Raw genomic sequence first — 27,973 nt, 5'->3', positions numbered from 1 at the left:
TAGTGTTCCATGGACACCTCATCTGCTCTGGGCTGCTGTAACCTTCAACTGTGTATCATATTTGTTGTATTCTTTTACATAGCCTTCACCTTCCTATTGTGAAAGGCAAAGGCACTGGCAATAGCATTAAAAATCAAAGTAATCTATCAATTATTTCAGATTTGAAATAAATAAGCCAGTAAAAGAATGTGAACCATTATTGGTATGTATTTAAAAAAAACTAAATCAAAGATAAATATAACGCGTTTATATTTTTGGCTCCCTATTAAAGAATTTCATTCATAACCACATGTACAAATACACATATGCAAGTATATATACATCCCTACACCTGCACAGATGTGCAAATGCACATGCACTTGTTCACAAACACACAGCTACTTTGTATGCTCAGTCACAGAAGAGGAAAACTCTTTTTTTACAGAATGATTTGGCTATTAGCACAGCAAGAAACTGACAACAACAATAGAGAGGAAAGAACATACTATTTAGAAATTTAGACAAATTGGCCTCAAAGTATAGAAAAAAGATCAACTAACTTTGCAGTTAATAAACTCAGAAAAAATGTGTAAAGTACTTAAGTTGATATGCATTACAAATCTCAAACTTCTCAGATCTTGGGACACAGGAAATATTCAGGCTTCATTCTATAAAGTGTCTGCTTTTCTTTTAGTGTAGCAAAGATGGAGAATTATAGATTTCTCTATACACATGTTAAAAATTTTAGGAACGGTGGATATGATATTAGCAGTGTCCATATATATGGTTTTACTTAGTAGTTTACTTTTAATGCAGTTCTCTAAACTCTTCAGCAATGTATTTGAAGGAAAGGATTTCCAAAGCAAAAACCATTTTTATTGTTGTACTGAAATAGGCATATTGTTTCTACTGCAAGGTAGTATGTTTGGACTGCAGCAAAAAGGCAGAAAAAATTGATTTTGTGTAAGCTTGTTTGTGATTTGCTGGACAAAAAATAAGCTATAAAGAAACATACATGTTTGCTTTTTTAAAATATAATTTCAATTTTCCAGTTATCAATACAAATCAGGAATACTTAGCAAACATAATTTACATTTTTGAAATTCAGAGTGTGGTCCTTTTTCTCCTTCGAATTAAAGTAATCAAACCTTATTTGCAGTTTTCACATTATTACTGTTTGAGGAGTAATTGTGAGGATTCCAGAAGCACAATAAGCATGTATGAACTGAAGGGAAAGTATGTCTCTTCAGCACCTACTTAATTCGCAAAGAGTGACTAGAACATCACCCATTAATGAAGAATCAGGTGATGCTATTTAAGTTCCAGCATTTTTAGCTCACAATCTTAGACAAAGTTCTCTGTCCTTCATATTTAGAGCACAAACATCATCATAAGTACATGTATAATAGAACAGTTTAAAGGCTGAATATCTTACATATAATATTATTATTCTAATATGCACTCTGCAGTCTCAAAGGCAAGGCTACATAGTATATTTCTGAACTAAATTCTAGCAGTAAAAACCATGTAATTTGTGTCCTAATAATGTCTCTATTTCTTATTTTAGCCTGACATCTGGTATCACAGCAGACTTCCGCCACCTGCAAGGTCAGGAAAATGCAGACATCTCAATGTTTACTGACTATAGCATTACTGGAAAGACTTTTACATTAGTAGGACGGCTTCTATTTCTTCACAAGTGTCTCCCATATACAAAATAATAAGTGTGAAAAAGGCAATCCTAAAAAGGTACAAAACTGGAAACAAGCATTAAAATGACGCTCCTGGTTAATGAAAGAAACAATTATGGCACACAACCCTCAACACGTAACTAAGTCAGAAGGCCTTCATAAACCCAGACACAATGACTTCCTAGTTTGTCATTCTGCTATGGTATACATGGCCTTTACCTGCAGAGGATGCTGTGTTGCCAAGTGCAGCTGTAGCAGCCTGGCAGCATTTTGCACCCAACCTCTGGGTCAAGCACAGATCCCATCAGCCTAAAGCCTCACATGCAGCTTCAACTCCCCAACTCATAACAAAACACATCACTGTGCTACCAGCTATCCCAGAAAACCCCAACAAATTCACACACTTCTGCGCAAAGAGGCTTCTGGGTTCATTAAGCTTAAACAGTCAATTTTTTCTTTGCCATCTGCTAACTTATCCTGAAGACTTGTCTCAGTCTCATCCACCATGGTTACTGGAATAGCATCTGTCCACCTGCCATCCTGACAGGTTGGAATTAGAATATTTTTAGATACTAATTACTAAAATGTCAAGTTCAAGAGAACTTTCCTGACCTTGTGCTGCCATTTAAAACTCTTCAGCTGAGGTCCACCAGAGAAGCCAGCTGCACTGAAGCAGCAGATAGGGGAAGGAGCGTGATAATGGCGTAGGCAGCCAAGCCTAACCTCGCCCACTCACTGTTCGACAGCTGATATGCTACAGTCACTTGAGACTTCTTCTCAGAATATTGTTTTCCTACCTGGTAGGACAGCAAATTCCCTGACCTCAATTTCAACATGATATGTAGTTCTTTGAAACAGTGTAAGCTACAGAAATCCTCTTGTTTTTCTTTAAAAAATATGTTTTTCTTCCAAATGCGATTCAATTAACATATCTTTTTAAAATGTACTAAAATCCCCTTTCCAACACCAAAGTAATTTTTCAACTGGTATAGTCACTTTTTTGTTTTTTCACGCAAAGCTGAATTTTAGTTCATATAGTCTCCATGGGCCAAACTAATCCTTGCCTTATCACTGGAGCTTAGCAAAATTGTAAGAAGAAAAAGAATTTGGATCAAACATTTCTGTCTAAGGTACAGCTGCTAGAAGATGTCCAAACACCGTAATTTATCCCATATATTTAAAAAACCTGTTTCTACACTACCAGTTTGACTCCAAATATGTATCTAAACCTGTAACAATTATGAAAAGAGTATCACCTTTTAAAAAGCAAGTAATTGTTGATACTGCTGGAATAAAAGGCACTGATGAATAAGTCTTGTGATGATGGCCAAAACCTGACAAAGGTAATTCAGCAGCAGAAAATATATCTGAAATAAACCTAATTTCATTTAATGAATTATTTTGGGTGACATTTTTTCCATTCTCTGTTCCTGATGCTTGATATTTAGTTGTGACAGAACTTCTATGCGTCCAGATGGACTAAACACCCTTAGATTTTTGTTATTTTTCTGTCTTCAAATTAATTTTAGTCCTTGCTTGGCCACAAGAGGCATATAAGAAAACAGCAGTACAACTTCTATATTAATAACACTTGTTATCTGTTGCTTTGAAATAACCAGATGCCTCAGTCAGGGAGTTACACTGCTGTTGTAGATAAAATCAAAGGCAGAGGCACAGATCATTTTTCTTTTGAGGAGCTAAGTACAAAACTAAAGTGGGATGACAAAAATGAGCATTCAGAAGTTCACCCAGAGCTTGGGTTGGATCTCTTTGCCATCTGCTGTCTGCAGGAGCTGCCCTGCAGCTGCCTGCCAGCATAGCACTCCGGGAGCCCCACACTGCACCATGGCAGGAGGAGCTCCTGAATCTGGTTGCCAGCAGAAGAGTGGTGCAGAGAAGACCTTTTTTCCCTACTCTGCAATTCCCTGCATTAGCTGGAGAGATTCTCTAGACTAGTAGAAATACCTGAAGATTTGCATTTTTGTTAACTCAACAAATGATCTCACTGATAAAGGTTGTGAAGATATCCAAGTCCCTTGAGAGTAAACAAGATCCTCAAGGGCTCAGCAGTTATCAAACACATGCTGCTTAATTCAGCGTCCCCTTGCAAGCCCACAGCTTTGTATGTGTTGGTTTTGGCTCCTGTTACACAATTCTTTTTTAGCCTGTAAAATAGATGCACTAAATGGTCATCTGGCATGGTAGTTTGGTTTGTGTCAACTACCACAAAGCATTTGACAAAACCAAATACACAGCATACACAACAATACAGCATACTCTTAACTACTAAATCTTGCCATGCTTTACTTTTCGAAAGCAAAAGCAAGCACAAAAGCCTTCCACATCTAGAGCACAAACTTGGAACTGTGATTCAGGATGGCTACAATTCATCTTTTAAGATATGAGGCAAACTGACTTGCCTCACTTGTCCATGAAAATCCCTGCCATGAAATGGAGGTGCATGAGTATTTACATTGAAAAAAAGCCAATAATTGAGCAGAGACTGCATCTGGAAAAGTATCTACAGAGGGCATGACTGCATCTTCCTATAGCAGAGATAAGCAGTTAGCCACTTAAAGCCACTGCAGACTACTTGCAGTACTGTTGCTAACATATGCTTATGGAATCAGGATCTAATTTCTCATAATCTCAGTGTTCCAGTATCTTGGACCTCTACTCTGTGGGAACATGATTGTTTAGGGCAGGATTGCCCCTTGGGGTGTGTGCCCTTAATTTATTGCTGCAGGGTTGAGTAACATACCAAGCACAGAATCATTCATGTTTTATTAAAATTAATTTCAAGGGATTGTTGGTTTTAGGAAGCATGTATAGGACTGTTCAGATGCTTTGGCAAAACAATACCAGCAACAAGGAGTCATAAAAATGTTTCCTTTATTCATTCCTTTTACTGTAAGATAAATTAGTTCTAGACTTAGAGTATACCAAGAAAAGTTAAAAAAGCAACAGGAAACTCCTGTTATTTCATCCTAGTTCCTCTGATTTCTCATGTCTGTTGTGCATTGCTGCTTCTGAAAGGAGTCCCCTTTGTCTAACATGTGTCTTTAGGATCTGCACATCTGGGTCAGCACAATAAAAGAGTTGTTTGTGAGACCTGGCTCTCCCTACCAAATGTAGACGGGTTTTCTTTATGCTCATCTCTGATATTCATAGGAATATTTCTTTCAAAGTGCCTGTTTTCTGATCTTTTCTAGGCGTGTGAAGACAGTAGAAAATAATTGCTTTGTCTGGTAGATAATTTATTGTCTGAGACTATTTTAAGGTGAAGAGATACCACCTGCTATAAGAGGTCTCGTTTGCTAAGTGGCAATTACAGGCGGAAACCAAAAATGGAAAGAAAGAACTGCTGATGGCTTCTTGGAATATTTCAGCTGCTTTAAAGTGAGGCTGAACCAGAAATTCCCATTTCAAAGGGAAAAGGGAAAAAGAGGTGGGTGAGGAGAGCAGTCCTACTGCAAGAAGTAGAAGAGAGCAGAAGCTTTCTGTAGCACAACCAGCACTGTGCAGATGTACACAAGACAGAGACCACACCTCACTATGTACAAGAGCACACCTCCACTACGGGCACTACAAATGCACCAGATGTGGTATCATGATGGTCTGTACAGAAGAATCACTTATCAATGCTGCATTTTCTGAAACCAACTTTTAGTGTGATCAACAGCTTTGGTTACAAGGAGAGCAAAACCATTAATTTTGTTATTGTGTCACAAATCAGAGAAAAAGGAATAAAATTAAAGTCCAAAGTGACTAATCAAATTTACTTGACAAGTACTAATTCACTTTGATCTATCCCTCACCATAATTTCATTGGCAGGTAAACCATACATATTTATAAAAGTGGCAACAGGCTGCTGTTGTTCTGTTTGCAATTTACAGTAACAAAGAATTCATTTAGATTACCATACTTGAAGTCCCAAGGTGACTCTGCCGTGGTTACAGGCCCCCTGCTATGCAGGATACCTAACATAATAAAGAACAAAGGAAAACAATGCTACACTGAGACCAGGGCTCCTGGGTAATCAATTCAGGTATTTACAGCTGAAACAATAGCTCTGTGCAAATCAGCATCCTTACTAAACTTTGCAGATAGAAACCCCAGGGAACTCAGGAAGTGTCTGCCTGCAAAGCAGCTGATTACTCTGAATTACTTCTGTTTTGTTACAGCATTATTGTTTCCCATCATAATAAACACTAAATGATTGTTTAAGAAAAAGACATAAGAGGTGCAACCAAATGTGCAAGGTACACCTCTCTTCCAGAATTGTGGATTGCCATATTGGTCAGCAAATGCAGCTGTCAAGAAAAGGAGGTCAGTATCAACCTTGCCCTTGTGAAGCACCATTACCAGACTCACCTGTTTGGTTCTCCTTTTTTTTTTTTATGCTTGTTTCTAACCTTACAGACTTTAGGGGAAAAAAAATGCAAGTATGGACCCAGAGAAAGCCAGTTTAATCAATCTACTGATGCTTACATTTTTGGCACATAGATAGGGCTGCTTGTCTCCCCATTTTGCTCTTCCTATTGGAAGAGCAAAGCAAAGAAAAAGCAACTTCATTGGCACTGCCTCCCCTCCAGTGCTTTGCCTCATGAAGGCAAGATATCCTACAAGACCCCATCTTTCACAGTGGAAGAGACCCTAATTCTGCATATCCACAGATTTCCTAAATATTTTACTAATACAAAGAAAATTACATTTAGGCACATTTTGGAATGTTAAAATATCAAGTTATAGAGTCACCCCAAGACATTTTCTTCTCTGAACTAGCAATTAATCTTTTAGAGAGGTTGAGAAAGGCTGACTTTCCTTGTCTGTCCATGAAAATCCCTGCCATAAAATGGAGAGGTTTGACTTTTCACATCAAGTGCGAAATGTGCCTTGCACTGATTTGTGAGCTGTTAAGAAAAAAATATTTGAAGCAGAAGTTACTTCAATGAGGAATTTTTTTCAACACTTCCCAAAATAAAATGCTACACGAGTTTATTTTAAAAATGTTCCCACCTGGAGAAAAATTAGATGGTCTAGTTGATACACTATTGCCTGTGGCACCATCAAAGTAATGGTTTGTTTAAACTTGCTTTTGCACCAGCAAATGAACACTCACTAACCAACTGTTCCCCATGCCTTCTGCAGGCTGGTGTTGAAACGTGCAACAGTGTCCAAGAACTGAATTTCATCTCAGCAACAAGTACATTGCCTTTTACACTACACACATCCTATATCTCATCCTATATCTCAGTCACTAGCACGTTCCCATGAAGAATATCTGAGCTGCTTCTGCTGTATTTTTTCACAAATATGTCATCCATGTTAGTTGGCTGACTGATCAAAAGTATGAGACCAAAACAGCAGGAAACACAGAATTGTCACCATAAACTGAAATTTCAGTAATACAACATTTGCAGCATGGATACATTCCCTCCCAAGAAACAGGATTCTGAGGAAGTCAAGGAGACAAAGTCTGGAAATATCGCGAATTGGCAATTTTTCAGTTTTCAAAAAAATGATGCCAAGGACCAGTTCATATGGACTTGGCATCTGAAGAACCTCTCTGTATCCTGGATGGAGCTGAAAAACAGTGCAAAATGCATGGGGAGTCACTTCACATCTGAGTACTCAAGTTCCTTCGTGAGAAGCTGGAATATTTTTCCTTATGCTGAGACTCTTAGTGCCGTGCTTGTGGGATTGCCCATATGCACACACCCAACAGCTTGAACACTGTACAGAGTGACAGATCTCTCTTCAGTCACTGCCAGCAGTGTCTAAGCAGTTCCTTAGTCAGTGACGTTCCCACCGCACACAAACACATCACAGACTGATTATGGACTGAAGTGTGATTGCTAAGTTTTGGGAAGAACACCTATCTGAAAAGTATTATGGAAAAGAACAATAAGAATAACGCATCCCTTACAATAATCAAAGATAAGAAAGAAAATCAGAATTATTTTTTTTTAAGCCTGACAATAGATTAGCTAGAAATTAATTACTGAATAACGTAATGCACTTAACTTCTAAAATACAGGGGACAGTGGTAACATTTTGGAAGGCTACCACTATTTTTGGGCCCGGATTTTGAATGGGGGACTGCTATGCGATGTACAGTAAGAAAAAAGGAAAATAGAAAAAAAGATATACATAGTAGTTTTGTCTCTATGTCCATTCTCTACTGTCTACTAAACTAAATGTGCACATATTCAGCTCAATCACCTGCAAAATTACAATGGTTATGAAGTACTTTGTATTTTAATTTTGTAACACTAACTGAAAGGCTGCTATTTTGTTTAGTCATACCTCCAATACAAAATTGTCATAGAACTGGGTTTTTGGAATTGCTATTCAATGCCCAGAAGTGTCAATTACTTAGAGAAACAGATTCTTGTAGAAACCAGGAAGCAGTAAAGAACAGAAGTCAGTTGAGTTCAGAGAAGACATATGGTAACTTTTAGTATGTTACTAAGTTAATTTTTTAAATGAATGGTCAGTCACAGCAATGAATTTCAAATGAAGAAAGGGCAGAAGAAATCTGTCAAACATGGAAAATAAAAAGACAATAAAGTATAAAAAATGAAAAGCCAGACTCTGCAATACCTCCAAGAAGATATTTACTGAAGAAAAGTAAATTATTTTTCTGGCTTTAACAAATGAAATATGAATAATTTTTTTGTTGGAAGTTGTTACCTAGCAGTTGGGCAAGCTTAGTTCCAAATCCAAATGCTACATGCAAAAGGAGTTTCACATGGAAATAATTTTCATGCACTCAGGGTAAATAGAGCTCCAGACAGTAAATAAGCCACAAATGGGATGCAATTATTGATTCAAACCATTTTACTTTTAGTTCAAATCAAGCAATGTAAGCTCACATAAAATACAGAGAAACAAGAGAACAAAATAGAGAAAAAAAATCTAGTATGGCAAGAGAGAAAAACAGTCCAGAGAAGTAGAGTAAATGACAGATACAGCGAATGAAAAAAAAATAACAAACTGTAGTTTTAAAAGAAAAGCATGCCTACTGTTTTGGGACTGAGAATCAACAACGGCAAAATATGTCCTTCTACAGGCAACTGATAGTGGGAAACAATTACATTTTTCTTAATTAAATTTCTTAACTGAATTGTTAAGAAACAATTAAGTAAAATGGAGTACCAGAAAATTTAGGGTGAAAAAGGAAAAGCATTCTTCAGGGTAAAACCTACAAAAATGTAGAATACAAACTTCAATAGGATATTCTACAAGTCCTGTTCTCAAAAGTCCTTTAATCTAGGCAAAATTTCAGGGGCTTTTTAGTTAAAATGAAAAAACAAAACTCTTAAACTTATCAAGATTCCCTTTCAAGATGGAAAGGTAATCTTGATAAGTTTAACAGTTTTGTTATTTGAGGATTTTTGTGTGGTTTTTGTTTCTTTGGGCTTTTTTAATGTTCCTTTTTCTGAGCACAAGTAGCTAAGCCTGGTATATGTGCCATTATGAAAAGTTAAGTTTTGGGATATGAAAAAGCACAAAGCAAGTGGCACAATTTTGCAATTGGCACCAAGCTGGCTGTTATTCTGGTCACTAAAATGGTCTGTCCAGATAAAATATAAAGTAGTACACAAATGGTTGCAGGTGACCAATCTGCTTTGGTTCTGCTTTTGTGGTGTACCTTGGCAAGCATTACCTTCACTGCCACAGCATCCCACAGCTATGAGAATTGCAGCTTTGTTATTTGACTCAATTATTAGGCATTTAATTTAATAAGCCTTTACATTCCAGGGTAAATATATCTCTGTTTTGGTATTTAGTTAAAATATGCTTTGTGAATTCTTTATTTTAGTCTCTTGAAGGGTAAACGTATTTCAACAACCTTGATTGTCAAAATATACATGTAGGTCACAAAGCAAGCAAAGCTTCAGCCACAAAGCTCTATTTTCAGAAGTTCCCGTGAAATTATCTCTTCACCTAGAAGGCATCATTAAAAGAGATTTAGAAATACAGAATAAAATAAACTAAAAAAAAAAAAAATCATTCTGAAAGTGGGAGTTCAGAAGTTGTTAATAGCTCACCCAGCAGAGAAAATTCATGTCACTGCCATTTAAGATTATGACAATAAAGCTATATCATAAAATCAGCACATAAAATATTTCACTCTATAAAAGTTTTTAATTGCTTCTTTTTAAATCAAACAAACAAAACTGAAGGTTGCCAATCAAATACAAATAAGTAGAGCTCTGGGGTAGTTTGTAAAAAGGAAAAACTTGGGCATCTAAGAAGAAATTAAGGCAGGACTTTCAGAGTAGAATGAGTTGGAGAGGTAGGTACTTGCCAGAGACAGGGAGAATAAACTCAAGCATAAGCACAGATAAGCAAAAAAGCATTGAGAATCTGATAACACTAAAGCAGCCTAAGGAAAATAATGTCACTTGAATTAAAACTTATGAAAGTCCAAAATTTATTTTTCTTTAGATTACTCAGTGTTGAATCCATGAACTGTCAACTATGCATGAAAGCATAGTTGAAAACAACTTTCCACTATATTTAAAATTCTTTGTCTTGGAATGCATCAGGATGGTAGTCTTGACTATTTTGTTTTTGTTTTTTATCTCATTGGTCTCAATTTGTATTTTGTCCAAGCAGCCAATTTTCCAGACAAATATTATCTGAAGCCTTCCTGGTAAAAATTTATCAAAATAGAAAAAAAGATCTCTTTTTACAGAAAAAACCAAAACAATCCAACCAATAAACCCTACAGAAGTCTCTGCATTGGGTCTCAAACACAGAATCAAAATCCCACCCATGGCAGCAGATACCATTCTCACCAGAATGTGATACTTAATTCCTAGTTTCACTCTGGAGAGTGAGCAAGGGATAAGCAAGCAATAAAATCACTTATTTGCAACTTGCTCCATGCATACTTTGATTGGTTTAACAACTTTTGACCAGATATTAATTTTCACCATGAAATAATTCTAACAGTGACAAGTCTTATTTGAAAACCTAACATTTTTCTGGAACCTGAATGTATACCACATTCTTGGCTATGCAACAACCCTTGCTGGCTGTTTGTCTCTTCCAACAATTTGCAAGCAGCAAGCTACCTGTGTTAGCTGATTCAGTGAAGTCCTGCCAATTTTATGCTAACCTCACTAGCTGAGCAAAACAGCAAAGTTGTATAAATGAAGAACAACACATAACGACTGCAACCATACGAAAAAACTTCTCGCACCTGTAAAATGTTGAAAAACAAGAAGTTGTTCTGTATGGGAAAACTATAATTTATCAAGGACCCACAGTTAAGAAAAAAAGTAGGCTCTCTCACTTCACTGTGCTAAAAGTCAAACCTAGAAGAAGGCAAGCAAGCAAGCCTTCCAATATTTCTTTCAGTACATGAGGGAAGCAGCTTAATCAGACCCAAACCTGACAGCACAACATTCTGCAATAAAAAGTTTGGGATGTTTAGAGTGTCAGTCAAGCCACAGTAGATGATAACCTGTAACATGTGCAAAAGGTACTCATTCCACCTCACAGTATGCAACACATCATTGCTGGATGACTCAATTTTCAAAAGTAATATCAAAGTATCCGAAGAAATCTCATACAGGTGCAGTGGTTCCACACATTTGTGCTCCTTAGCTCTGTTCAAAATTTTTTAAGTTTTTGTTGTTATGACCCCAATATTTTGTTCTCTGACAGGCTATAAACACTCAAAAAAATGTTAGTACAGATCAGAGTTTGCAAAGTCTTCATTCATTTGATTTCCTTTCCACAGACAGCTATTGCAAAGCCAGTTACACAGGCAGCCTTTCAGAAATCCAAGGCACAAAGTGGACTGTGTTTCAAAACATACAGAATATTTCACCTACAGGCAACTGAGCCTAGGTTAAACTGTTGCTTCTCTGATTTCTGCTTTTAATTAAATAACCATTTTTTCCTATGAATTATTGACTTCAAGCCTACTGTACTAACTGGAACGGTAAACCCACACTTTAGTTAAACCTAAGAAAAGTACAGTGTCATCAAAGCAGCAAAGAAAGTTTAAATATCAAAGAAACATGATAGTGTATGGAGACCAAGAGTATTTTTTTTAAATAGGAACTTCCACAAGAGAATGTCCAATAACTGAACAAGGAAGAAAGTTTCCAATTTTTAGTCCCCAAATCAGTTTTTTATTTTAAGCTTCTTTATTACCACTGAAAAGGTAATTATTCATCTCCCTCAGGTCTTGAAACTCATCTACCTGGACACAGACAGTTACCCCCACTGAGATTTTGCAAATACCTCCTCTTAGGTTATCTGTATACCTTTGTTCATGGCTCTCAAAATCAAAATATTGTGACCTAACCTTGACAAGACAAGCTATTAGACAAGAAAAAATTTGTAAGGGGTAGCTGAAAATAAATAAATAAATAAATAAATAAATAAATAAATAAATAAATAAAAGCTAATGAGGATAAGCATTCTTCTGCTGGCATATTTAGCCACTACTCACACGTTCAGAGTCAAGCATATGTTTAAATAATATCTTATTCTAGAACTTGAGCACTCACAGCTTTACAGAATCAATCTTTCATTGGCATATGATTATATGCACAGTAGGAAAACCCATTCTAAAATAAAATAAACAAAACTGCAATGCAATGTTAAAGATGCAACTGAATATTAAAAAGAAACACAATTCTGAAAATAAACCTATTTACCTGGAGGATGTTTTTCACTCTGGTATATGGTAAACAATAAGACACATATCAGTAAATCCTATGTGGAAAAGCATTTTTAAAGGTAGCCATTTCAATGGAATACTCTGCCCAAGTGTCAAAAACTATTACTTAGCATTAGTACTTAAAACCGAGGTCAATGCAATACTGCCCAATCTGCTTCATCCTGAATTAAAAAAAAAAACAAACTTCTTATAACAAAGTTCAACTACATGACTGTGTATACAGCTTGTTTAAAACAATCAGAAAACAATTTTCTTTTAAAATAAAAAAAAAATAAAGTTAAAATGCTTGCTGGTATAAAAGTGACCTCTTGAACATTCTTGGAAGATCTAATGTAAAGCCTTCATTCTCTTTTTCCTCCCCCTTTCCTTTTTTTCCCCTTTGACTAAAAAAAAAAATATTCTTTGCAGAATCTATTAAACACAGCAGGGAGAAGGAGAGACAAGTGAAGAAAAGAATTCAAAGGATATTCTCCTGACTTCCTTAGGAGCTTAATACAATCTTATGAATCTTGTAGAAGAAGAAGAAAAAACATCCATACATTTGGAAAAAAAACAAACAAACTCAAAAAAGGAAAGGAACACATACACAGAGTAATAGTATTATATTTCTTGATCAGCAACTAGATTCCAAAGGAATGCTCACTTTTCTGTAACATTTTGAAAGGCCAAGAATATTGCTCAACATTCTAAGAAAAATAATTTAATCAGAGATATTTTTAACATGTTTTAGTACTAGCGTTGATGCTTTAACACTTAGTAAATACCATCTGAAATGCAAACATGCATAATGTATTTTCTACAAAACAGGACACTCTAAAACAGAATGAACAAAATGATAAATATCTCTCTGAGAACAGGGGGTCATTACAAGGCACCAGGATACCCAGCAAAGTAGAACATAAATAATATAAAATAGATTTTTCATATGCATACTGATTAGCTCAGATAATCAGAAAAGACAGCAAAGGGTCAAGAAAAGAGCTCTTTCCAGTGAAATTCATTCTCATGACAGCAGACATTTCCAGAACTGTCTTATTCTCTAAAAAATAAAAACAAATCCCCTTGAATATTCACTATTAGATCTGCTTCCTGTGATGAAAAGCATTATAAATCCTACTTCACACTGAGAGACTCATTAAAGACATGACTACTTCTTGGATGTGAGGATATCACTGAGAAAGTGCAGGATGATTAGATTGGATGAGTCTAGGCTCTGACCAAGCAAAGCACGTACACCTGCATTTATATCCTGTTGGTTTTGATGGGATTATTCAGATGCAGGAAGCTAAACACAGCTTTAACTAGTTACTGAGATGAGGTCACAGTTTGGTTCTAAATGTTCTGCAGAACTCAAACCACCATAGAGACCCTATCAACATGATAAGGACACCTCTTTAGAAATAATTTTATTCCTTTCTATTATAAACAACATATTTTATTAAAGGTATCAGAGAAGAAAAAAAAATTTCTCAGGAGATTCAATTTCTTTGTCCTAAATAGGGAAATGCACTACAGCCAGAATACAAATTGCCAAGTGGCCAACTAAGATATGTATATTCTACCCATTCTTTCTAGTTTCAGATACTAGAATGCCTTAACTTTGAGAGACAAAAAAATCCAACAAAAACATCTCCACTTTTGGTACCCAGATTTTTTGACATGGAACACAAAAAGTAGGGGTGCAGGGAATGCTATGTTTTACACCTCTGTATCTTGGCACATTACAGATGTTCAAGACTAGCTACTATTCAGTCTTGCCTTCTGTTTTTCATTTTATCACTAGCAAAAATTCTTTGCATGCCTTTTGCTAGTTTAATGACTTATTAAAACAATACCTTACATACCTATTCACGTAACACAAATTTGATCGGCAGCAAGATTGAGAGGGATGTGTAGAATGCTTTCAATTGCATTTTATTTCTCAATTCTGTCTTCCAGAAGGTGGTGATTCATTAACAAAAACATAATTTAAATACAAACAGAGAGTTAGAAAGTCAAAAGTAGAATAATTTACAAGCCTCTAATTAATAAATAAATTAATTTTTGAAACCAAGTTTTTGCAGCTTGCCAATGCTACCAAATAACAATAAATGTACTACATTTTGGATTGCAGAAAAAGGCAAGTTTTCAAACAGTCCTTCTTACTGTTGAAGGAAACGAGGTCTTAAATGCAGGGCACTCTCCATACTTTTCCCAAGCACCACTTTGTTTTCAGGTTTAGGCAATCATAACTCAACTCTTTGTCTTCTTACGGTGCCAAAACTTACACCATGTAAAATCAATAAAGCAACCCAAAATATCTGAGTAGCTGAAGAAGACACTTAGCACACCAGACATACAGTGTCTTTAAAACATGAAACAGAGGATGTAATAAGATAATTCACAAAATCTGTGGCACAAGAATTAAATACAGAGGAAAGTACTATGGATTGCCTCAAGCCAGAATCACCTAATAGCATTAAAAGAGAGAGGAATTACCATTAGAGTCTATGAGATACTCTAAGCACCCCTCAAGGGCCTGCATATGCTTCACTTGCTTTATGTGAAGCCTTGCATCCCTTAGAGTACAATTTTGTTAATCAGTTTTCAAGGTCACAGCTGAATGAAAGAGGGACAGGCTGTGAATCCATACACAATACTTATTTCTGGAAAAGTCATCGTTTTATTTATGTGAAAATGATCTGTAGTTATGCAGTACATAAGTCTTAACCTGAAACACTTAGATAATAAAAAAAATATTCCAACTCACAAAACTCTTTGCATAATCAAAGTCTAAAGGGTCAAGGAGAGAGAAGTGTCTTTTTAATTAAAATTACTTTAGCAGATACATGCAAAAATGTGTCCCCACAAAACAATAATGACTGTTTTGCCTGAAATTATGGATATATTTGAAGGACAAGACAGAAAAAGATCTATTCCTCAAAATCTCAACGATGGGGTTCTTTAAAATGTTTTTCCTCTCTTGTTTTGGTATTTTAATTTAAAAACAAAATTGAATTACAAATGCATTGAACTGAATAAATGACTTTCTGAAGCTGTTTTATATCTATATAACCAGACTGAACCATATTGCACAGCCTCAGTCTCACCACCTGCTTTCTGATCAGGATATGCTCTGACACCTCTTGAAGCACATACAGCAAAAGCAAATAAATATAACTTCTTTTGTCAGGAAATCCAATAAACTCCAGCAAGGTTAGAGAATCCATAGGGAGTAAAGGCACAGTCTTGCTCATGAGTACAGTTCAAGATTGACATCAGCATTGTCAGCCTGTTTCCAAAGAGGTTGGACAGATCCACAGAGGTGACATCTGAGTGCAGTCATCTTTCCTGCACTGTGTACATCAGTGGGCTGGTCCTGGCTTTCTTGGCAGCTTTTTGGCTGAGGCTGCCTTTAGTGGTTACAGAGAACATACCTTATAGGAAGTGGTATGATTGTTCTCTTTGTTGCTTCCAACAAAACAAAAAGAATGAGTAATTTTTAAAATGCAAATGGAATTTGCATGCCAAAAGAGCACTGTCTGGTTCCTACTTTCACCAGAAATACGAGCAGATTTGTTTCCTGTGTAAAGTGAAATAAGAATAGAATGTGGGGGGAGGAAACGTTTATAAGTGCAATGCACTTCAAATAGCTGAAGCCTGCTTACAGAGAAGAAAGACAAAGAAACAAGTATATATACATAAGAATGTATATATGTATTATTTATAAATATGTATGAAAAATGAATCAAAACTCCATTTTACTTAGTAAACATGTAGGCGTACATACCCTTAAAGGGAAACAAGACTGAAAGGGACTCAGAGCAGGGTTTTGTAAAAGTTTGCTGTGGTAGTAAACCTCTGAAATGTCTGCACAGAAAAGCAACACTTTTGTTAACTCATATATTCAGTAGAGTAGGTATCATTTTCCCCTTATCTTGTTGCCCAGCAACACACATTTTCTCTACTATTTTACTCACTTTTCACTACCACTAAACTCTTTCAGGAACATGTCCAGCCACAGTCACAGTTGATCTTCAGAGATCAGCTGCAACACTTATTTCCTTGGCAAGAAAAAGTCATGCCACTGTAATTGGAGAAATATTAAGAAAAGAAATTCAATCATTTTGATGGACAAATGCACTTGCTTTCACCCTGTTTACTGTGTACAGTGATATGGAATTACTTTAACATAAACTAAAACAAACATGTCAAGTGAAAATACAAGTCTTAGCACAGGTTTGTAACAATATAAAAATATGTTTTTATTGGTGTACTTTTTCTTGTGGTATTCTTACATTAACATGCCAGTGCAGTATTACTACCATTTAAAAAGTTGTACTGGGAAAATTATTATTCCCTTAATTGTGTACATTTTCAACCATTTTCAAATGTTTGCACACAGCTCCCTTAACATGTCACAGATATTGACAGACTCTAAGAGATTTTGATTGACTTTGATTATGATGTATTTCTTGCCATTTTCAAACCACACTGCAAATCACCATCTTTTTGCACCAAGTTCATAACAGTTATGTATTAATAACTTAACTTGACTTTTGTCTATTTTCCCTTATGGGACTAAATTTACTTTCTATGCACTTGCCTGACCCTGCCCTGGATTTTCTCTTTATAAGGAAACTTTAATTTTGCTAGTAACTTAGTTGACAAAACTTAGTATATCACAGAAAAATTCCCACTAAAAAAATTATTGTAATTTATCATTATGCAACAATTATACTATTATTGCAATAATTTACTATTTCAAAATTGCTATGTTTTAAAGTCAACATATAGTTAAGTTTACTAAATGAAGCTTTATACAAATACATTCATCAGGAAGACGAAGGAGTTTCTCTGAAGATCTAAAAAAATTTAGAACCCTACTGGTTTCTCTTACAGAACAAAATAAGTAACCGACTCTTTCTAAGACTGCCTTCAGAAACTGTTTGTTTTTCAGAAACAACCTTCAACAGCCAAAGAATTAACAAGAGGGAAGAGAGCTATCAATGATCATGAGTTGCTAAGTTAAAAAGCAAAAAAAGTAATTCCAACTAATAAATTCCATTATAGTTCCATCAAGACTGTAATGTACCAAGGGCTTTGCACGCTTAGTGCAGACTGTCAATAGAAGATGTGTGAAATATTTTCATTAGACTGTCAGTCAGTACGCTGCTATGACAATTCATTCTACAACACGGTTTAGAGAGAAATGTAGCAGTATGTGTCCCTATTTATTATATGTACACAATGAACATATTTCTCCAACATATTCCTCAATCCGTCCCTTGTTTACCCAACATTTTGTACCCATGTGCCCCTGACTACGATGCACATCAAAAATACGATTATAGAATATGAGTGGTACCTTGCCTCAGATATCTGTTGAAATGTAAACACGTAAACACTTGCCATCAAATTCCATCAAAATGTTTATCTGAATTACACATTTTTAAAATCTGATAATTCCTATGGAGCTATTTGACTGAGGAGCTGAATGACTCTCCAAGACATTACCCAGGACAACAGACACTCTTCCATATTAGACCATTAAGTGACTCTATGAAGAACCAGTAGCATTTCAATAAGTCCTCTACATATTATGACAGGTTCTCTGTCTTATGAGTAGCCCTTCATGTATCTGATTTCAGAAATTATGTCCTGGTACATTTGCCTAATAACGCTATTTTCAATATTTCCTAACTTCCTGCAATTGAAATGATTCCGTTGTGTGCATATTAAGGTTTTTGCTGCTGGGAAGATTCATTCTGTCTTGGATATTTTCACTCTTGTATCTCTATGCTGTAAAAGCCAACCAGATCTTTCACAAACATTTTCCCTTCCTTCCCCTTGCTGAAATGCAAGATGAGCCAAACCACTGGCTGCTCAGCAGAGAGCAACAGTTCAGCTCCTCCCCAAACCATCTCCTTAATGCCTCAATTGAGGCCTGGGAGGAACATCTCTGCAATTTGTTCACCTTGTTCCCTCAGACCTCAGGTCTCTGCTGAGAGGATGAGGCTTGCTAATTACTATGATCACCTTTGATGGTGCCTTTGCAATAGAGATATCTCTCCGAAACAACTGGATTATGACCTCCAATAACAATTCCCATAGGTCACTACTCCGCTATCAGATGGTGAAAATATTCAGTTAATACTAGCCTTGCCTGAAGCAAAACTAACCAGAGATGAAAATGTTTTGTCTATTGTGTTAAGGAATTAATTTTAAAAAGAAAGAAAAGAAAGTCCCAGGCACCTGAACCTGAAAACATCTATGGGAGAAAAGACATACTGTGGGCTTGCAAGTTTCGAAAGAGTCTCTTTGAACAATGTCCTAAAAACATTTGCTACTCTGCTTTTCTTGGAGATTACAAATAAATTCTAACTTTAAAATTTAAATTTACAATATTTGAACTCAATTACATTCATTAGCTATCATTTTTCATTGATTATATGCAAGTATTCATACTCAGGTTTCTTCAGAATATTTTAGAAGTGAGGCTTATGAAATCTTGGATATGTTATACTTGGATACCTGACACACTAGAACTGATTCACCCAAAACCATTTAAACTTTTAAGTTGTGTCTTGCAACATGAATAAAATACAGAAGAAATCTACAAAAAGCAGATTTCACTGTATTAGTCATGCCATAAATTAGAATGGGAGAGAACATACAACATAGAATATAGAGCCTATTGATAATATTCTGGATTCTGCAGGCTTCAGTGGAAATGTCAAAGGCAAAATGAAATTAAGGGCATTTATTTTATCCCACGAGTGTCAGGAGATGCACATTATTGAAATAAATTCAAATCAGAAATGAAATTCACTTGTGACATAAAAATTCTCATTCATGGCTGTTTCACAAACTCAGACATACCACACACCATTATATTTATGTTCACAAACACATGGGCAAATGTAAAAAAAAAAAAATCCACAAAAATCAGCAGGCAATCAATACATTCCTTCCCATTTGTCCTTTCTGTTAACTGTATGCTAACATGTATGCCAAGCAAAGGAATAGCATAGAGAAAACCCTCTGTGTCATAAAGAAGGAAAGGTAGGCAGGCTTTATTCTCCCAGATGAAGAGAAATTCATGATTGATGTCCAGCACAGGAGACGAGTGAGGTTGTATAAAATCCTCCTCACTTGTCCTCTGCTGGCAAAGGATATAGCCAATGTGACAGTGCAATAGCTTTGCCAACACACTCATCTGTTCCCAGATGTGTGGAAGCTGGAAGCTCTCTCACTGAGATGCAGCTGCAGTGCAGATCTTAACAGATTCAGAGGCAGAGCAGTAAGAGCTGCACTGCTGTCCTGTCATTGCCATAGGGGGCTGCTGTATTCTAGTGATTATAATTCAAGAGAAAGATAAAGGCAATTGAATTTAATACACAAAGCAGATCTTCCAGTAGCCCATGGTACAAGTCTTTGAGTCTGAAATCCATGGTGTGTACCTCAGAGGAAATTAAGGTCACTTATTGGCACTACCAGACTTGGTTCACATTTTAAAAAGATCACCAGAATTCTCAACAAAAGGTTTTCTCTGCATGGTTTTGCTTGTATCAGAACTCAAATATTACAGCTGTAACAAGAGTATTGTATAAGTTACCTTATTGGGGAATAGGAAGAAAAAAAAAGCTCTAAATCAATTAGTATCAGTTCTTTGTTTTGTATCTGATTTCCTGCTTTAAATAAGTGATTCTGAAGAAATCTCATTAATTTAAGGAACATTAGGGAATAAAGCAGTCGACATTGTCCCTAATGGTCATAGTGCTTAGACAAAGTAGACTTAATTCTTATAAAAATCTTTTTATACTCCTCTGAACTACTCAAGGTATATAAAGCCAGCAGAATTTAACAGAGATTTGGAGCAGAGACCACATTATCAGGAAGGGTCACAGAGAGGGAAAAAGTACTTCAAAAAATAATAGCTAAATAAAATATAGATGTAATAACTTGTTTGGATTATAATGGCTCAATGGATAAATTTAGGATCCTATGTCCCAGAAGCAAAGAGAAATAGCAATTATAAGTCTAGAATAAGGTGCCATTTACTCTTCTGAAAACATCACATGGGTAATGTCTTTTAGTGGACATGGTCTTCATTTTCATCTCAGACAACAACAGAAGGTCCCTGGTAAAACTCTCTTGAAATAACAGCAGAATTGACTTGAATAAAATTTGTCCTACAGCTCCTTCACTAAGAAAATGTTAACAGTTCTCAAACAAATCACAGACTTTTCCGAGTCGAAATGGACTTACAAGAATCAAGTGCAACTTTTATGTGAATGGCCTGCACAGGGATCAAACCCACAACACTGACATTAGCACCATGCTCCAACCAATGGAACTCATTGGTAGCTATCAAAAGCTGAATTTTGCAAATTGTGTCTTGTAGCACTGGATCCAAATAATCAGCTAAAGATTCTGGAATTATTTTAATACCATGGCTGACCTGCTACCTCGTCTATTTCTTGTCATCATCACTGCTATATTCCTCCTCTGAAACTCTCTCCACTTTTTTTTTTTTTAAATACAGACTGCATTAATACAATATATCTTTTAAAAGAGGAAAGAAAGAAAGAAAGAAAAGGCAAATTATTTCCGGTATCTCTAAACAATACTTAAACTGTAATTGAAGACATATTTTGCTTCATAGCAACATGCAACATTAATGCACAGTACAGTACAAAATGTAGGTCAATAAAGAACATGGTACATCTATGTCAATAATAAGATCATAAAGATCAACATCCAAAATATGGAATTCAAAAAACCCTAATCACCATAATAAACTTGGGGAGATGGTCTTCTTCAGGCATATGAAATCCACAGGTAAAAGCCACAACAGAAAATAATTCACATATGTATTTATTTTGAAGTAAACAATTCCATCCCTTTCCAATTTAGGAATACTACCCCATAAAAAACAAAAAACAACAAACAACTCATCTGTCTCAGTTCTCTACAATAGAGGAAATGAGCAAGGAGGAGTGATACGAGAATGTCACAAACTACTGCTGGAGGGGAAAAATTCTAACTTGTACTTTGACTTCGGGGGGGAAAAAAAAAAGACTGAAAAAAATGGCTTATTAGGCACTAGTGAGAAGTTTAGGAGGCCCAAAGTAATCCCACACAAACCAGACTAACACACTTATTCCAAACAATGCAGCCATTCATTCTTTATTGTCTGAAGGAGAAGAGAGCTGCCCATTTATGTCCAACAGGACTTCCCACACTACATTCATTTTTTTCCCTCTCACTGCTGACCTTCTCCATTACCCTCCTGCCCATGGAATCAAATGTGATCACAGATTTGATTTGCCTGAAAAGAACTATGACAAAGACATTACATCACAGCTATCCTTGAAGAGTAACTAGCATATGCACTACTATCACCACTAGCAGAAATTCTCACTTCCAACTCCAGTATGAGAAAGTCCAACGAGCAGAAAAACATATAAGAAGTTCCATTGTTTAAACAAAGCAAAACGTTTCTTCGTTCAAAATGATGAATCAGGGATTTATCAGGCTAGAAAAAATAAATCTGATAACACCAAGTACTTCTCCTTCTAGAGAATTCCTTTTACCTATTAAGTGACAGTATGTCCTATATAACTTTTACACTTATCTGTATCTGCTGAAAGGTAAAAATAATGGTGCCTTTAGGAACTGTACCCTACCGAGTTCGTGAAAGATGACGTGAGGCATTTCTGTTTCACACGTTTTATTTTTACACTGTTTAAAACTGCTGTTATTCCTGAGTCTGATTTATGGGTACCCTGGGGTACTCCTAACCCCTTTTGTTGTTATTTCTACTGGAAACAGTTGACAATAGCAGATCTTCCCTCGAGGATTGCACAGTTTTAGTATTTGTTTCAACTTCCAGCCATTTGCTCAACCTATTAAAGCTTCTTCAAAGACATAGAAGAGCAACCCATCACCTTGAATGCTACAGGAAAAAAAAATTCATAAAGACTGCCAATTCACACTAACTCTGCTGTAGATAAGCAGAACCCATTGGAAGGCATTACACTACATAAAATACTGCCTATGGATTTAGCATAGCCCTATAAGGGTGTTTGGCTTTCAACTAGTTCACTGTAGTGGTCAGAGTTACATGAAAACATTTTATATAAAATATAAACCTAAGACAAACTATGTGTATCTAATGTAAACTTAAGAATAAAAACTGGCAACAGACTAGCACTGCTTTCACTTCATATTTTTTCTATATAGGAGAGTACACTACTGCCTTATGTAAGACTCTTAGGAGCTTTGCAAACCTTGCTAAAACTATAAAAATGTTCTACCAAGAATCTTGTAACTTAATTGCTCTGCCTGTGGTGGACTAACTGTCAAAGATAAATAGATGGAAACACCAAGAGTTATGGTGTACGCTGCTGCAAACAAAAATATTAATAAAAATGCAAATACTACCTCATTGACATCTTTTCCTGTTTGGTGTCTTGTTGTTGGTTTGGGATTTTTTTTCAGAAAAAAAAAGGAAGAAAAATCTACGTTGAAGAATAAGCCCAAATCTCTTATTTTACTATAGCGAAGTTAATACAAAGTAATAACTAATGTACCAAACACAGTTGATCCTCTTTTTCACATGAATGCTACAGAAGAATGAAGGTAGGTTTCACAAAATAAACTGTAGAGCACTACTTTTCACCTGCATAAGTGTATTAGAAAGTAATTTCCAGTGCAATCATATAAATATTTAACTGAAGGAAAAAGATTATGGCTATTTATGTAATTTCTTGTGATTACATACAAATATTATGAGAATGCTAGATTGGAGAAAGGAATTAGAAACTAAAAACACCAAAAAACATGAGTGGAGATTTTTTAAGCAGCCCAAGATTTTGCAATGACCTTTTCATAACTGATAAATGTTTTCATTGTACGATCTCGCTCTTTTCGATGGTCAAAACTTACATTTGACTTACAGTCATCCTTGCAACTGGTGAAAGACCAAAGCAGAAACTAAACAACTAGCTTTAATTGTAAAATTATTTAATCCATTCAAAGATACGTGTGAAATTCTATTTTAACAACTTGCAGGACTTGCCATACAAAAAATAAAATAGTAAAATAGTATCTTGGGTTTTCGTATCACTTACAAATGTCTAGTAGGACACAAAAGTGCATGGGAGCCTTTTATGGCTTTAAAAAAAACATCTAAATTCTGAAAGATAATCAGAATTTATTGTACGGACACATTCTCAAAAGTTTAGTTATCATAGAAATGTGTATCAATATTTTGACATGATGAGACAGAATAAATTTCTTACATTTTGCTTCTTTTAATGATGTTACCCAGAAAGGAGATTTCACACAACTTTTTTTTCCTATATTTTCTTTTTTCTTTTTTTTTTTTAATTTTTTGGATGGTTCTGTTTTTGTTTAATTGAGAATGTAATAGAAACACAGCAAATTCTCAGGAACAGACAACTTTTCCTGCAGTCCAGAAATACTTAGAGTTCTTGAGAACTCTGTGGACACAGATCCCAGACATGGGTACAGTTTATCCCAAAAAACAGCTATCAGCAAGTCTCACCCCTTTGTTGTACTACATATAGTTCAGTGAGCTCTTCTGAAACTTCCTGGGCCCCACACAGGAAATACTGGGACATAAAAAACCCTTTTCCATTCCATCTTATTGCTAGGATAAAAAGTGTTCTTTTGCTGTACATCTACAATAGTTGGGTTTCAGCTCCCAAGCTGGCTATGAGGAAGCACCAGGTTACACAGCTCTGTGCAGGACATCTGTCAGTCATTTCCATCTCGTTTGGGATTGGGGATCAGCCCTTGGCCCCCTTATATTTAGCAGTACAGACATGCACTAGGGGTCTGCATTTCAGTTAGCCAAGTCATTCTCTTGGCCAGGGAATTTTTAGAAGGGGCACAAGAACCAGCCAATTTTGAGTAGCTGAGTCTGCACCCTTGCTACAAAATGCTGACATACCAATTTGGCAGACACTGATATTTGGTCTTTGTTTAATCTGTACCTAAGAGCCAGTTCTGTAAATACACCACAAAGGATGCTTCCAAAACCAGCTCTTTCCAGAAGACACACTGTATGAATCAGTACAGACTTCAAGTGTCCTTTCCAATTTCTCCCTTCTGACCAACAACTACTATTATTTCACAATTCTCTTTACACTTTTGCATAAAATATCTCCTAGCCAGTAGATAAATGTGCTTCAGGTAATTCTTCACTACAATGGTAGCTGTCTTTTTCAGGCAATTGGTTTTTATTCCAGGCATTTGCAAGTAATGGATATTCTTGAATAGATGTCCCAAATACCACATGCAAAGATGGATTACAGAATTTCAAACTACAATAAACACAAACATGAGAACAGAACCCATTTTACTTTGATTTATAGAACAAACACCAAGAAGTTAATTTCTTCAGGAACAGTCTGTCCCCCCAAAAAATCCAGTTCTTTCCCTGGCTCTTGAATACATATTAGTAGAAAATATCTACATACTTATCCCGCTATCTTGAGCACTTGAGGTTTTAGTTAGAACTTAAGTAGTCAGATTTCGACCTGCAACACGACTACGGTACGAAAATATGAACTGCAATTTTATCAGCAAAACAAATAACACACCTGAAAATATGACCCATTTTTCACCATGTTACCAGGGGGAAAAAAACCTCAGCCCTTAAAAGGGAAAACGAAGAAAGAAAAAGAGGCTCTTTGGAAGTGATAAGCACTATGAAGCACTGAGACTGTACATCTCTGACAATTTCTGTTGTACTTACCGAATATCTGTGCATGTTATACATGTGATACAGCGGCTGTTTGTTGTAACGAGGTTTAAAGCCACAGATGTTTCACTGTCAGTGGTTGGGTGTGCTCCACATTTAAAGTAGAACTCCTGAAATATTGAAGGAGAGATAAAGAGAAGATTACATACCTGCTGCTCCTGTCCTTCCTTTATCTTTGGGTAACGGACATTTGAGAGAACAGACAAATCACCACTGCCAACAGCAAAGGAGGACAATCATTAGGAAGGGTTTGCAAGGGATCCCTTGCAAAAATACCAGTCTAGGTGTGTATTTGGTTCAGCGCCTTTCCCAGCAAATAAGATATCAGTGTGACACCTTCTGTGATCTTCTGGATTTGTAAAAAATCAAAAATTCACTTCATCTAGACTTTCTGTAAGTATAGTCATCAAAGGCAAAATACTAACCATTTTCAATATGCATTAATATTGCCACTATCTTTTATTGTTACAGATATTAGCATTTTCTGAACTCTACAATATAAAATTTTAGCTCTAAAATAGTGGTCTGGCCTTGCTCTTGTGATGTTGGAAATCTTTAAGATACAATTTTCCCATCCTAATAAAGGAAAGCTCTACCTCTCTTGTAGCCCATATCACATTTGCAAGTACATAGTGCTTGAATTAAGTTGCTTTAGCCTCTTAGACTGCTTTAATTAGCATAGTACTTTTCACACAAATGTGTGTTTTGTTCTCTTCCACTGCACCCCAGGGAAGGCCATAAGAAACATGCTATTTTTCGATCAGATTTTCTTACAAGAAATTGGTCTAAATGTCCAAATCACCCTAAGCATATGTAAATAAAAGCAGTCTGAAGACACATGCTTTGCAATAGGAGCCACAGATTAAAGTTTGTAATTTCTTTGTTGCTATGAGACCTTCATTCCAGTAACAAATTGTGGAGGCTTGGAATGAAAACAAGGTATAAATGAAATGTGAATTGGAACATAAGGGTAAAAAACATTGGAAGAAAGGATAAGGCATAAAAAAATTACAATTGTTGAAAACATCAAGGCACTAACATCACAGTTTATTCTCAAGAAACCTGGCCTTGGTAAAAAAATACTAAGAAAACAAGGAAAAAACCCCCCAAACTAACTGCAGCAAGAGAAGAAAAAAAAGACAGTGAATAAATCAGCAGCATTTCCTAACGACTTCTGAAGGTGGGACAAGATGGAGGAAAAAAAAAAATACAGCTACTGTCAACTATTTTAGGATGAAAAAGTCACATCCAGCCCTCAGCATCAGGAGCCATTCAAAAGCCATGAAAAAGACATGCCAGCTATTTGCTAGTGACACTCACAGTTCCTACCTACACAATGTGGACACGTATTGCAGCATTCACTAATACATGAGTAAAAGAGAACGTATGGATGAATGAAAATGAAAAAAATCAGTTCTGTTTAATACAAAATCCCCTTTCCCTCTCTAAAAGGTTGCATTATTTCCTGCAGTACCGTACTAAAAGCAGTCCATGCAGACTCTTACCTTCTCAATGCCTACAGACTTGCAGTAGGGAGCTCTTTGCAAAACAGCTGTCATTTATGTTTTGGGGTTTTTTCCCTCTGTGGTGATGATTATTTAGCTGCATTATGTATTTCTGCACAAGACAAATACAGTACTATGCAGTTCCGTGCCACACTAAGGTGGAATTCGGTAATTGGAGTATGAGAAGTATTAAAGTAACCTTCCTCCTAGGTTAGTCCCTCTTGCTTGTCACAGAAGTGCTGATATATGCAATAAATTCAGCAATATATTCATACCCTGCAATAACTGAAGGACACAGTGCCTGAAGCATGTATGTGGTGAGAGTACAGTTTAAAGGCAAGCCTATTCCTTAAAGTCATTGTTCATAAGACTTCTGAAAGAAGTCACCAGTACATGTTTCTACACAGCTAAATGATCTTTGTGTCCTGTTTCATAACATCAGGAAGTAGTCCCAGGCAAGAAAATATGCTTAAAGTCATCCTTAGACAAGACTTCAGACTTCCCAAGTTTTCAGTCTTGCTCAAAACACAGATATACACACATCTTTTAAATATCAGCTTAACATGAAGCATTTCAGCTTCAAATGAGTCAATGGATCTACACATTCATCCAGAATAACCTTACACAATCTGTAATTTCAATTTATTTTCAACCTTTAAAAATGTATCCATTGGTCTTCACATTATTTGCTAATAGGTTTTAGCGCTTAAGTTTCTTTGTCCTTTAATTTGAGTTTATTTTGTTCAAATTAAATTTTAAGAAGGATTTATTTCAATGTAGAAGATACATATTTCTTTGCTTCAGTATATCTTCTCATGCAGCTAAAACAATATTGAAAAATCACAGAAACTACGGGCAAGGAAACATACAAAAAAATTGATAAAAGTATTTACCCATTAGAATAAAAACTTATTTGGATCACAAACAAAAAGAGCAATAAAGGTACTAAGCTCTGAACTAATTGAAATAGGTTTAGACCTATTTTTCTCTCTAATGAGCATCTGTTTGGTGATTATAATGGTTTTTGATAATACTTCATGATAGTTCTTGTCATAAAAGGCATTTAATGAAGAAGGTAAAGAAAACCATGCAAATCTTATTCCATGGAAAGAGAGACAGAAAGGGAAAAATAGCCAAGAGTCTTGTGCTACAGTCCCAAAATATTTCTGCTGTATCTTGAGGAAAATTACTTCTCAATATTTCTGTTTATCAGTCCAAACACTGCTTTAAGAAAACTCCTCTAATTAAATTTATGATGTGTTTCAGTATTGCTGAATTGAGAACATTATGGAATGTGAAAACACTGTTTAA

General features: G+C 35.8%; 1 protein-coding gene across 1 annotated transcript in view; it reads right to left on the bottom strand.

The window, feature by feature from the left end:
• PRKN (parkin RBR E3 ubiquitin protein ligase) overlaps window positions 1-27,973 on the bottom strand; it is a 563,177-nt gene that overhangs the window by 319,688 nt on the left and 215,516 nt on the right. Inside the window, exon 6 of the mRNA XM_062489014.1 lies at window positions 25,152-25,267. Within this exon, the coding sequence (XP_062344998.1) occupies window positions 25,152-25,267 (116 nt within the window). The remainder of the gene's footprint in view (window positions 1-25,151; window positions 25,268-27,973) is intronic.

The sequence above is a fragment of the Cinclus cinclus genome, chromosome 3 (genome assembly GCF_963662255.1).
Source record: "Cinclus cinclus chromosome 3, bCinCin1.1, whole genome shotgun sequence".
Lineage (NCBI taxonomy): Eukaryota > Metazoa > Chordata > Aves > Passeriformes > Cinclidae > Cinclus > Cinclus cinclus.
The sequence above is the reverse complement of the archived record's forward strand: the minus strand, read 5'-3'. Positions and strand labels throughout refer to the sequence as shown.